This window comes from Pantherophis guttatus, chromosome 4 (genome assembly GCF_059756535.1).
Source record: "Pantherophis guttatus breed Tessera chromosome 4, ASM5975653v1, whole genome shotgun sequence".
Lineage (NCBI taxonomy): Eukaryota > Metazoa > Chordata > Lepidosauria > Squamata > Colubridae > Pantherophis > Pantherophis guttatus.
This window is the reverse complement of record NC_142066.1, coordinates 127,804,433-127,816,510: the sequence shown is the minus strand read 5'-3', so window position 1 is coordinate 127,816,510 and position 12,078 is coordinate 127,804,433. Positions and strand designations below refer to the sequence as shown.

Genomic DNA, 12,078 nt, shown 5'->3' with positions numbered 1-12,078 from the left:
ATTTAGGCTGAATGGGATGAATTGGGAATAAACTTTTGGATTAAAACAGTAGGTATTTATGAACCACAGTGAGAAAGAGCCGTTCTAGATCTGTGATTAGGAGAGTTCTACAGCTAGAAGGGCATTGTTTCAGAGGAAAAAAGAAAGGGATAGAAGCAGGAAAAGCACAAGTTGATTAGCAGCAAAATTCCTGTTCTTAAGGACAGTAGATAACTGTAAAGTGGCTGAAGCAGCAGATGTCATACTACCTTCAAAAAGCGGCTTCAATCTTTTCTGCATCACTGATGCAGGGAGCAAAATGTTCATAGGACTCTAATGGATCTTGGAGGTCTTTTAGTTAAGCCTCTGCCCAAAATAAGAGTCATTATGCCCTTCTGAACAAATCATTGTCTAATATTTGCTTGAAAACCATCAGCAATAGAGCAGCTATAACTCCAAGAGGCAAGCAGTTCCTTTGATTAATTCTTTTGTCAGGAAATTCATCCTTAATTCCAGGTTGGATCTCTAGCTTCCAATTGCTTCTTGACCTGCCCCCAAGTGGTAGGGAGAATAAATTGACGCTCTCTTCCCTGTGACAGTCCTTCAGATATCAGAGGCCTGCAATTAGGTGTCCTTTAAGCCCTCTCTTCATTAAACTACAATATGTAATTCTGTTATTTAAGTTTAATTCACCTCACATATTTGATCCAGTTGAGATTGAGGACATGCATTGATCTCATCTTTACTATACTGATCATTGTTGTCAAAAGAACCACAGTACTGTAAATTGCCAGCAATACAACGTTGGAGAAAGGCATTCTACCTTCCTTGACTGCAAGTGTAGAGTTAAGTGGAAATTTAATCCAAGAGATTTACATTAAAACATTTTTAAAGGAACCTATTTCTGTGTATTTAATTGTCTGTATTGGAATTAATTGTCTGACAGAATTTTCACCTAAAGATATTTAATTTGAAAGAGATTGTTTCTTCTCATATTGCTTTTAATAGCATATCCACAAAACAGAGAAAGGACACTTGAGCTGAAAGAAGGAAATAAGTAAACAAATTATTCCCAGTATCTATATTGGGAATTTTGTTTTTTTAAATAATCTTTGGCACATATTTTTAATCATATAGTTCATGTCAGATTATTGATAGCCTTCAGCACAAATTAATACTCTTTCCTTGTAGAACCTGCGTGTAACAGAAGGGAAAAACTTTTTCAGGATTGTCACTTTTCAATGGTTAAATATTTGACCTATTTTTAAGTTGTATTCCATTAGATCACAGGTAAATTATAACTTTCTAGATGGGCTATATTTTCTCCAGTGCATTACTATTAATCTTCTCATTGTTCCTATTACCCATCTCCTCCCATTTATGACTGTATGACTATAACTTTGTTGCTTGTATCCTTACAATTTAGATTGTTTCCTAGTATGATTTGATTGCTTATATGTACCTTATGATTCTTGACGAATGTATCTTCTTTTTATGTACACTGAGAGCATATGCACCAAAGACAAATTCCTTGTGTGTCCAATCACACTTGGCCAATAAAGAATTCTATCCTATCCTATCCTATCCTATCCTATCCTATCCTATCCTATCCTATCCTATCCTATCCTATCCTAAATTATAACATTCTAGATGGGCTATATTTTTTCCAGAGTGGTATAAAACATATACTGTTTCAAATATTTTATTGGTTTATTAAAATATAAAATACAAAGAAGTACAAAGAAAAATGAAAATATTGACAAATACAAACTAAATTGTTTCAAAATAACTGATGCCTTTTTTGGAATATTAAAAAAGACTTAAACTGTGATATATTCTAGTCATCAGTGGTTAGAATCTGTAATTAAAATGAATGTTTTATCAATGATGCTTTTTCTGTTTCATACTCTACCAATACTTATAACTGATATTCCATTTAAGCAATAGTAAAAGGTCATATCTAAGTTTATATGGCAAAGGAAAAAAAAGCAAAAATTGAATATAAATTATTGCAAGATGTGAAGGAGCGGTTTACCAGATTTACCATTAAATTTACCAGATTTGAAATTTTATCTTGATGCCTGTTGTTCAGTCTGGATAAGAGTAGATGACTCTCCAAAATAAGAGATTGCTTGAGCTGGAAGGCCATGAATTAAGATTTGGAAGACACAGCTATTTATGGTATGGTAAGGCTAAAGTAAATATTGATTTCAATAATCACTTTCTTAGATGTGCCATCCTAAGAGTTTGGAATAAATATAAAATAAGGTTCTATGCGAAGGTGCCTTTGGGTGTTGTTATAGGAAGCCTTTTTTTCAAAAAGAAGTGGTGGTGAAGCCAAATTGGTGGACTTATGGTCAAATATTTTTCAATTATGGCTATCGTATCATCAGATCTAGAGAGGAGTTGGAATCAAAAGAATGTGTATGCCATTGTTTGCATATTTACAAAAGAAAGATTTAAATTAAATTAAAAAGCTATGGATCTGACTTTGTGAAAAATGAATTGGAAATCCTATTGTGTGATAACAATGAACATATTTTGCTACGTATATACGGCGTATAAGCTGTAATTAAAATTGTACGAAGAATGTGTAAAGCACTTTATGATTCAGCGAGCAAAAAACTTTGGATATAATGCTTGAACAATGGGAGAGAACATGTCCCATCCTCATCCAAATTCCTGCCAACCAATTAATTCCTGCCAAGCAATTTGAAAGCATGCAGATTGATACCGTATTTTTTGGTGTATAGGGCACTCTCTTCCCTCCCCCAAAAGTGGGTGGAAATGTCTGTGCGTCTTATACAGCGAATGTTGCCGAAGTCCTACCCACCTACTGGCCCCCACCCTTCAGCCTCTGCCTTCCAGCAATTTGCCTCCTTGCAGTGAACAGCAAACAGCCTGGTCAGCTTCAGCACAGCCTGATTTAGCACGAGCTGATTGGCAGTTGGATCTGCTTCCTGGAATATTGCCTATCAGCTGTTCCAGGCTGCGGGGATTGCAACCGTCGCTGCCCATCGCTGCTGCAGCTTATCACCGCCTCCACGCACCCAATTTTTGGTTTCCGCGCACTCCATTTTTGGCCCGTTCCAGGCAGCAGGGATTGCTGCCACCACTGCCTATCCCTGCCACCTGGAATGGGCTGAAAACGGGGTGCGCGGAGGCGGTGATAGGCAGCAGCAGCAGCAATGGTGATCCCTGCAGCTGGGAATAGCTGATAGGCGGTATTCCGAGAGGCAGATCCAACCACTAATCAGCTGTTTGTGCTAAATCAGGCTGTGCTGAAGCTGACCAGGCTGTTTGCTGTAAGGAGGCCAACTGCTGGGAGGCAGAGGCAGATTTTTTTTTTTTCTTATTTTCCTCCCCAAAATATGTGTCTTACAGTCCGGAGTGTCTTATAGTCTGAAAAACAAGGTACCATTTTGGTAGGAAGGTAACAGCACTCCATGAAATCATGTTGGCCCCACGACCACGAAAACATCTTGGGAAAGTGCTGGCTTGATGGTCTTGAAATGTACATGAGCACCACCCTTTATAGTCGGTAACGACTAGTAGAATAAAATTCTCAAGGATTCCGTTACCCTTTACCTCTTTAATGGATAAAGAACTTGAAAAAAACTCTGCTGTTATATATGTTGACAGGAACAAGAATACTTTATGCATAAAAACAAGAATATTTTCATTCCCACAATGAATGGCTGCAAAAGTTGATGGAGTTAGCAGAGATGGCAATGTTGACTGCTCTTATTAAAGAAAACAACACAATTTTGTTTCTACTTAGAAACTGCTTTTGGACTTTGTGCTTCAGGTGGAAAAAATGAAACTTTGACTTGGGGTTTTGTTAATTTGATAGGTTTGTTGTTATAGAAATGGCTAGTATATATTACATAAAAGTAAAAAGTTGAGGCTTTATGTTACTACCTTATTCTACTATATCATAAAACATATACAATTATACTGAAAAACAATATTAGAGAATTTGACACTCACACTCTTTTTCTTTTTGCTTAGTCATTTTAAGGTCTCTAACCAACTCTGATTTTTTTTATTTGAATTATTTTATTTATAATTGTTAATTACAACATCTTTAAATAAAACTTTTTCCTCTTATAACTTTTAATTCAGCTGTTGTGCTTCTACACAGCAGGATTTTACCCACCCTTAAGTGAAATTTTTTTAGAATGAATCCATTTTAAGCAAAGGACACCTGTCACATTTAAAGTGTTTATTAATGATGAAAATGATACCACCTCAAAACAGATTGTAAGATTACACAGAAGCTTAATTGTAGGCTAGACAGAGGGTAAATCAAATCAGCTAACATGCCTCATTAACATATCAAAAATAATTGAAGTATTTCAGCTATTCAGCTTGATAAACATCATGTACACATTTCCATAATTGTGTTATTCTTTTTAGACGGTTATTCAACTGTAGGAAATAAGGAACTTTGCCATTCTTTCCAAGCCTGGCATACTCAAATCAGGCTGAGCCTTTCTTATAATAGAAGCGTGATTTGTTCAGTGAAGCTTTGAATTTGAGTATTTTCCACGTACATATATTTATCTCAAAATGTTTACATTAAAGATAGATTACTGTCCACTGAAAGGAAAACAAATATGAAATCCAAGTTTTCCACATATGGTAGACATAACAATTATTAGAAAATTAGATTTTTTTAGAAAAGTTGTTTCTCACTGATGCTCTTCATAGTTTTATTCAATAAAAATTATAAAAGGATCTCACAATATCAAGATAAGCATCAGTCATACATCAGTACTAAAAGGGTAGTACTCAGGAAATTCATGGATAACTTTTACAGCCTCACTGTACATTGAAAGATCTGAAAGAAATTGGACAAGAAATGAAAATAGAATGTGTTGTTCTATATGAAAATACACTGTGCTCTAATATTGCAATATTAATCATATTTATCATCTATTTTAAAAGAAAAGCCTAATCACAATGTTAATCCAGTTGCAAAATATTTCAAGGAATTGCTTTTAATATCGTGATTGAATCCACAAATAAATTAAACTGTATTAAAAAAAAACAAGAGTTTTCAGGTATGAAAGTATATCCATACTTTGTATCCATAAATCTCTATATAGAGGCTAAACATCAATAGGATCCTGCTTAGCTGGTTATATACTCATATTTATTTTTCAGATTAAGAAATTTTGAGAACTGGTTTGCTGCTACAATATTTCACATGCTTAGACATGGAAACAAAAACTATTTTGCTAAAACAGAAGCTCCATGTGGATTTAAATTCTGATGTAATGAAATTGTGGATATTACAGAAGAATTAGCAAGAGACTTTGAGGAATTAGAAGATTAAAGAGTAAGAAAAAGCTACAACTTGAAATAGAAAAATAACTTGCTTACCAAACTTGTTTTTATCTTCTTTGAATTGCATATATGATGAACATATGATATTCAATTGATTTGTAACTCTTCCTACTACTTCAATAATGCCAGAGATCTCTTCTTCAAGCTAGCAAAGTAGATGAGAGTCAGTATCTCCAAAAATTAGGAATTTTAGTCATTTCAATGACATTTGGGGAAAGCAAACTAAACTTAAGTCTTTACCAACAGTATTTTCATGGTTAAAATTCATCAATGAAACTTTTAGTAACCATTAAGCAATGCTTTAACAAAAAAGCTTAGTCTGTATTAAAGATTTTAAGAGGCCATAGTAAAATAGAAAAGATCCCATCCAGTATTTTCCGCTCATAGAAATAATTTCCATTTCCTCAAATTGCAACTTAAAATTAATTTCCTGAGAGCATTTGACTTAATTGATACTTGCTTCTCTGTTATTGGATTTAAATTGAAACTGGAGTCTGTGCTTTGCTTCTGTAAAAATAAAATGTAATTGAGTCCTATTATCAGTCAGTATGGATGACAAGAAAATAAGGCATATAGCATCCTCAAAATCATATGAGAAGAAATGATAGTGCTAGGAGACACTATCTTTGGGACACAAAGATAAAAGGAAACAGACATCAAGACATGTTTTAAGGAGATCCTTGTTGATGCTACAGCAACATTAGGATGAGTTTGTTTCAGGATAACCTTTTAATAAGATGACATTGGTGTATTACAACATGATATAGATTCAAATTAAAACTTCCCAAGCCAATAAAAATGGTAAATTGTAATAAATTACAAGGCTCTTTAATGTATATTCATACTTACAGGTGTATTTAGCTCAATTGTTGCATTTTTTCCTTCTCCATCAGATAGAAAGAATAATTTCCCAGATGGATGGATCTACCAAATAATAATTCATAGCAATGTTTTAATAAGGAGACAAAGATCCACACAAAGAAAAAGTGAGATTCACACTATAGGTGTTAGAATCAAGAATCTAGTAGCATCTTTCCTTTTTATATACAGGTAGTCCTCGAGTTACAGTAATAGAGCCAGACCATTTTGGCCATAACTTAATGACATAATGTCATAATGAATAACATAATGGTTGTGAAGTGTTTGGTCATGGACTTTATTTGTGGCAGTTACTAAGTGAATTATTGTGGTTGTTAAGCAAATAATGCTTTGTTGTAGGTGGTTTTGCCCCAAACAGAAAGTAAATGCTGGTTTTCAGCAAAACTGTTGTAAAGTGCAGTCAAAGGACCATAGGACACTGCAAACAGCCATAAATGCAACCCTTTACTGAGTGTCAGAAATGCAATCTGGTGACTGGTAGGAAGGGCTGTCAGAATTTTGAATCTAGGTCGTAAGTAGTTCTCAGGTAGATCTAATGGAACTTTGAAAAGTAGCTACTGGTCATAAAGTTGAGGACTATCTGTATGTATAATTTTACTGAAAATGATTAAACACAAGAATAAGATTAACACGAACTAAAAAAGAGAAAAAGGAGAAAAAGGAATAAAATGAAAGAAAAAAATAGAGGTACAAAAATAGCTTCCAATCTTCTTTACAACAGTTATAAGTACAATTATAATGTAACTTCTCTAAAACTCATCATAATGATGAAACCTGCTGGGACAAAAGACCAGGATCACATGTGAACTTCCAATTAATTAATTTATTACCACTCATGCCTGTGAATAGGAATCTACTTAAATAAGCTTACTATTATTTTGGCGCTAAAGGTCAACAGAATTCAAGAGGGTTGGACTTAGCCCATTTAGTAGCTATGCAGATTCTAGGCTGATTCTTCTTTTGACTCCACCCTCAGGTTTTGCCACGCCTTGTCCTACAAAACCATGTATCATAAGTTATTTGTCTTTTTATACAAAAAGTCCCTAAGAGATATCTAGACCCCAATAAATGTAGCTTTGTCTTTTCTCTAACTTTTAAAGTTTGTTTGGACATTTCATTTTGTTATATGTGTGTATGTTCTTTATATTTATTTGTATTAGTTTTCATGTTCTGTTTAACACTATGGGTATTTATGTTGTATGTGCATGCATATATGTTTGGCTATTTCAGTTAGTTCAGTCATCTTTACCAACCATACCTCTATTGTAATGCCAAATGGAAAAATGCCAAATCTTTGTGCGTACAATAATCTTGCTACAGGTATCATAGAAACATGACTTTTTCTAACTGCTTATCCATCAGCCCCAAGAGGAAAAGTTGGTAGCACCTTTCCAACTAACAAATTTTGTTAAAAGACAAACTTTCTTGAACTGCAGCTCACTTCACCACATGCACAGAGTGCATTAGTGAAATGAAAAGGCTTGTGCCTCTTAATAAATCTATTAATCAGAAGAAATGTTACCAGGCTTGTTTTGATTTCAAGGTTGATATTGAATTACGATCTATTTGTAATAATTGAAAGCACTCTGCTCAAATAAACTTTGCTTATTCTACCATTATAAAAATTATCACAGAATTACTGCAAATTCATATTTTATCAATAAACAAATGTATTCATAACAGCATTTTAGAAATAACTTCCAGCTTTAAAAAAAAACAAACTATTACTACTATATATCTTATCTAGCCTATTATAGTTCATCTAACTTATTAAAGTTAGCCTGAGATTCTGTTATTGTGTACATGCTCAACTAGAGTAGGGGGAATTTAGTGTGAATGTATGAATATCAAAAAATAAGACAAATGATCCAGTCAATTAACTCCTACAATCTAAACAGATTCAGATTAAACAGATTAAACTAACTGCATTTAGTTGTGTTGGGGACATCTAATCCTAAATGAAGTGATACTTCATTTCAGTTCTCTAAGAAAAAGGCTGAAAAAAATGGCCAAAAACAAACTCTTTTCAACATTGAGTACCAGCAGAAGCCTAGCCATACCTATTAATGTTTCCTTAGCAACTTACTGTAAAAGGGCAAGTTATATCTACAACTCTTTTTAGTATTCTTGTGCAAAGAAATGGGATATCAGGCACTAGGCTAAATTGATTATTTTTTATCCAGTTCATGTGATTATCTGCTGGCAGCATCATGAATAAGATTTATTCTTTTCAAATATTTGTATGTCACCTATTCAGATAGTCTAACAATCTAAAAGTTGTTTTAAAAGAAACATACTAGTCCACAATTAATATCTATCTAAATTATATATTATTTATTTATTTATTTATTTATTTATTTATTTATTTATTTATTAAATTTATATACCGCCCTATTCCTAAGGGACTCAGGGCGGTGAACAGCGAACGATAAAAATACATGTAATACAAACGTTAATAATAAAAAACCAATTAAAATATACTAAACATTCTGGTCCTAGATAATTCAAGACATCCCAGTTTAAAATAAAATCAAAAAGCAATATAAAGGGAAAGTTAGCCAGGCCGGCCTGCTGAAACAGGAATGTTTTGAGGGCACGGCGGAAAGTGCGCAGATCCGGAATCTTCTGTATCTCTGGGGGGAGCTCGTTCCAGATGGTGGGTGCCCTCACAGAAAAGGCTCTCCCCCTGGGGGTCGCCAGTCGACATTGTTTGGCTGACGGCACCCTGAGAAGCCCCTCTCTATGGGAGCGTACTGGGCGGTGAGAGGCTATTGGTGGCAGAAGGCGGTCTCGTAAGTACCCTGGTCCTAAGCCATGGAGCGCTCTAAAGGTGGTAACTTTCTTCCCCAAAGACCGTGCTGTTTTAATTGCCTTCTTGAATGTTAGCAGAAAGAGAGCTAACTGACCTCAGAGTGAGGGGTAACTACAAGAAAGCCATTTTCCTGCTACCATCTCCTCCCAATTTTTCAGTATCCCATCCAATCTACTGGTTTGGCAGATTGTATCTGAAGAATACAATCCCATATGTAATGAGGATTTGAGACATAATGGCTGTTAGGGATTATAATCTGCATGTTGAGCTGGGCCTGGATGCTAACCAGCAATCAGTGCAGTGCTCACAGCAAAAGTGTTCCAATGTTAAACCATTTAGTAGCAGCAGACAAGCAGCTTCATTCTGTGTCAATTGGAGCTTCTGGATCATTTAAAACGGGTCACCAACCTTTCAAACCTCAGGGACCACTAAATTCAAAATTTTAAAAACTGTGGACCACTAATATAAATTTTTTAAAAAGACAAATAGTATTTAGTGCAACATAAAAAATGTAAATAATTTTTCTGCGGACCACCAAAATTTTCTCGAGGACCACCGGTTGGCGACCGCTGATTTAGAAGCCCACCGCGAAACAGATTACTGAGTCACTGACTTCAGGTTAAGAGCATGACTATCATATCGATGTTAAACTGTTGAAAGCAACAAAAGAGAAAGAAGTATAATCAAACATTCAAAATCCAAGAGCATACAGGCATAGAAAAATAATGTCTCTCTTTATTCACTACTAGGCTCTATTTGTACTTCTTTGTTATTCTTAGCTGAAGACATCAAAATAAGTTGTTTTCAAATGATGCACTACATGACCCACTGGTGATTTTCTTCAACTCAGTAAATAATATAGGCCCCTTAAATAACATAGGGAAGAAGAGAAGCCCCAAAAATCTAAATGTTAAAAAAAAAATGACATGTCACTAATTAAGTGTTGTACCTTATGATTCTTGACGAATGTATCTTTTCTTTTATGTACACTGAGAGCGTAAAAACCAAAGACAAATTCCTTGTGTGTCCAATCACACTTGGCCAATAAAGAATTGAATCCTATCCTATCCCTATCCCATTACTTTAAAGCGCCACTGTAACACCTTCAAAATTACAATCCTTGATCACTAAAGCAAGACAGCTCTAAATAGGAATACCTCAATGTACATACAAGTTTAACAAAGATAAATGCCTACCTCATAGTAAATATTTCATACGTCATCATTAACAAGTATACGAAATATAGATGATTCCCCCTACTTGAAATAAAAGTGCTGTTAGTCGCACTAACAGCCAATAGAACTATCTCCTGCCCTGTTACCTTTTCAAGGCGTCCCACCAAACAGACTGGCTTTCCAATGTATTGCGACAATTGACTCGCGCTGACACGAACGCGGGGACCTTCTAATAGATCGGCCATTTCAGAAGGAAATCCAGGTTCCCTCCTCGGCTTTTGGTCTTGGCGGGAAAAACTTAACTTCCGCTCTCGTGCCAGAGCGCGAGCGTATTGCCACCAGCTATTCGAGGCACGTGGAAGGTCGAACCTCCAATAATGTTCCAGAGCAGCAACCTCCGCTTAGGCACGTGATAGGCGGGCCAACGAGGCACGTCAGGCACAAAGCGTAATGCGCAGGCGCCCCGTGTCAACGAGCACCGAAGACCTAAATAATAACCTCCAGGATGCATTCTGGGTGAACCGGAAGTGAAGATTGTTGTGGAAAAGTGTCTGAAAAAGGTGGGTGTTTGATGGAGCAGAATAGGGTTAATGCTACGGTTGGATTCCACTGTACTGACAGGGGAAGCTGGAAAAATGAAACTCGCCGGACCAATAATTGCGTGATATCCTCAATTGTTATGTATAACAAGAGACGTTAATTTGGTGGTTTTGACGTTTAAATTATTTTGATGGGCAAAGGGTTTCGCGTGTGCTCATGAGCTGGCTCGGAATTCATGAGGCAAACCTCACAGATTTTATTTGCACGATTAGCGAGAATATCTGTCATGCACAAGCTTGATTTAGAAACCTCTTTCTTCGGACGTTGTGTGCGTTTGTGCATGTGTCTGCCTCTCTCTGTGTGTGTGTATGCAGTTTACGTGGCAATATTTTCATTGCCACGTAATATTTTGCTATTGCCTTCTTGCTAGGACTGAGAAAGAGCGACTTGTCCCAGAAATCTCTTTCCAGTTTGTGCCTTAACTCACACATCAAACTGGTTCCTTCAGTCTTATTAGAGTACAGCTATTTGTGAAACTGGGTCCTTTTGTGTTCGCAATGGGCAGACTTGTTGCTATAGCTATAAGCAGTGTCTCATTTGCAGCTTACAGTGGCACTGGAAAACCTTAGCAATTATAATAGGTCCATTCAATCCTACAAAATTTGGTTTAATTTTGTGGCTTGGTAGCCCAGAATTTAAACATTCCGTTCTTTCTGCTCCTGGAAAGTGCTTTTTTTCTTGCATGTATTGACTTGTTTCTATCACAGCTACTGTTTGTTTGTTTTTTATGCATTCTATCACCTATTTTGGAAGGAGCTAGCCTATAGCACTTGTGACCATAAGCAGAGGTTGTGTTGGATATAGAGGAACATATAATTAACCCCTTCTATTTGAGTGGGATGCTTGAGTGGAATAGGAAATATAACAACTATCTTTATGATAGTGGAAATTAAAGAGTAATTGTTTACTGGGAGACAATAATATTGTGAGAAGTCCTGTTTTGTAGGTGACCAAATGGGAGACTTTGCTCATAATAATTGGGTTAAAGACAGTGCTTACTATTGTACCATTCTTCTAGTTGCATGGTGGCTGGCTAAAAGTGCTTGATCTTACTGCAGATATGATTGGGGACTAATATGAACTGCTACGGATAATTTCAACTTCCTGTGCCTGGAATTAGAAGTGATTTAGGACAGGGGTCCCTAGGCCGCAGTCCACTACCAGGACTTGAGCTGTTTATAACCTGATTGCAGAAGTGGTGGGCAAGCGTGAACACGTGTGCACAACCCCACTTGCTCGAGTAGCTGGTGAGAATGTGTGTTTAACCATATCATTTCCAAG

At 35.9% G+C, this 12,078-nt stretch overlaps 2 protein-coding genes across 5 annotated transcripts in view; one reads left to right on the top strand and one right to left on the bottom strand.

The window, feature by feature from the left end:
- Positions 1 to 4,189: 4,189 nt before the first annotated feature.
- On the bottom strand, positions 4,190 to 10,475 carry RPA3 (replication protein A3). Its single transcript, XM_034402309.3, has 4 exons — positions 10,344 to 10,475; positions 6,181 to 6,255; positions 5,368 to 5,476; positions 4,190 to 4,822 (listed from the first exon to the last, which is right to left on the bottom strand). The coding sequence occupies exons 1-4, from the start codon at positions 10,440 to 10,442 to the stop codon at positions 4,746 to 4,748; spliced, it is 360 nt and encodes a 119-aa protein (XP_034258200.1). The 5' UTR covers positions 10,443 to 10,475; the 3' UTR covers positions 4,190 to 4,745.
- A 151-nt stretch (positions 10,476 to 10,626) lies between these two features.
- Positions 10,627 to 12,078, top strand: part of UMAD1 (UBAP1-MVB12-associated (UMA) domain containing 1) — a 60,806-nt gene continuing 59,354 nt past the window's right edge. The window contains exons 1-2 of one of the 4 annotated variants that reach the window (XM_034402304.2): positions 10,767 to 10,878; positions 11,856 to 12,044. The gene's annotated coding sequence lies outside the window, so the exon portion shown is untranslated. The other 3 variants (XM_034402302.2, XM_034402305.1, XM_034402303.3) reach the window with 3 other exon arrangements.

Coding starts and splice junctions, on each gene's coding strand:
- RPA3 (XM_034402309.3), bottom strand. CDS start 10,442: ATGGCCGATCTATTAGAAGGTCCCCGCGTTCGTGTCAGCGCGAGTCAA. Junction 6,256..10,343: donor TGGTGGGACGCCTTGAAAAG/GTAACAGGGCAG, acceptor ATTATTTGGTAG/ATCCATCCATCTGGGAAATT. Junction 4,823..5,367: donor AGAAGATAAAAACAAGTTTG/GTAAGCAAGTTA, acceptor AATTTCTTTCAG/ATCTTTCAATGTACAGTGAG.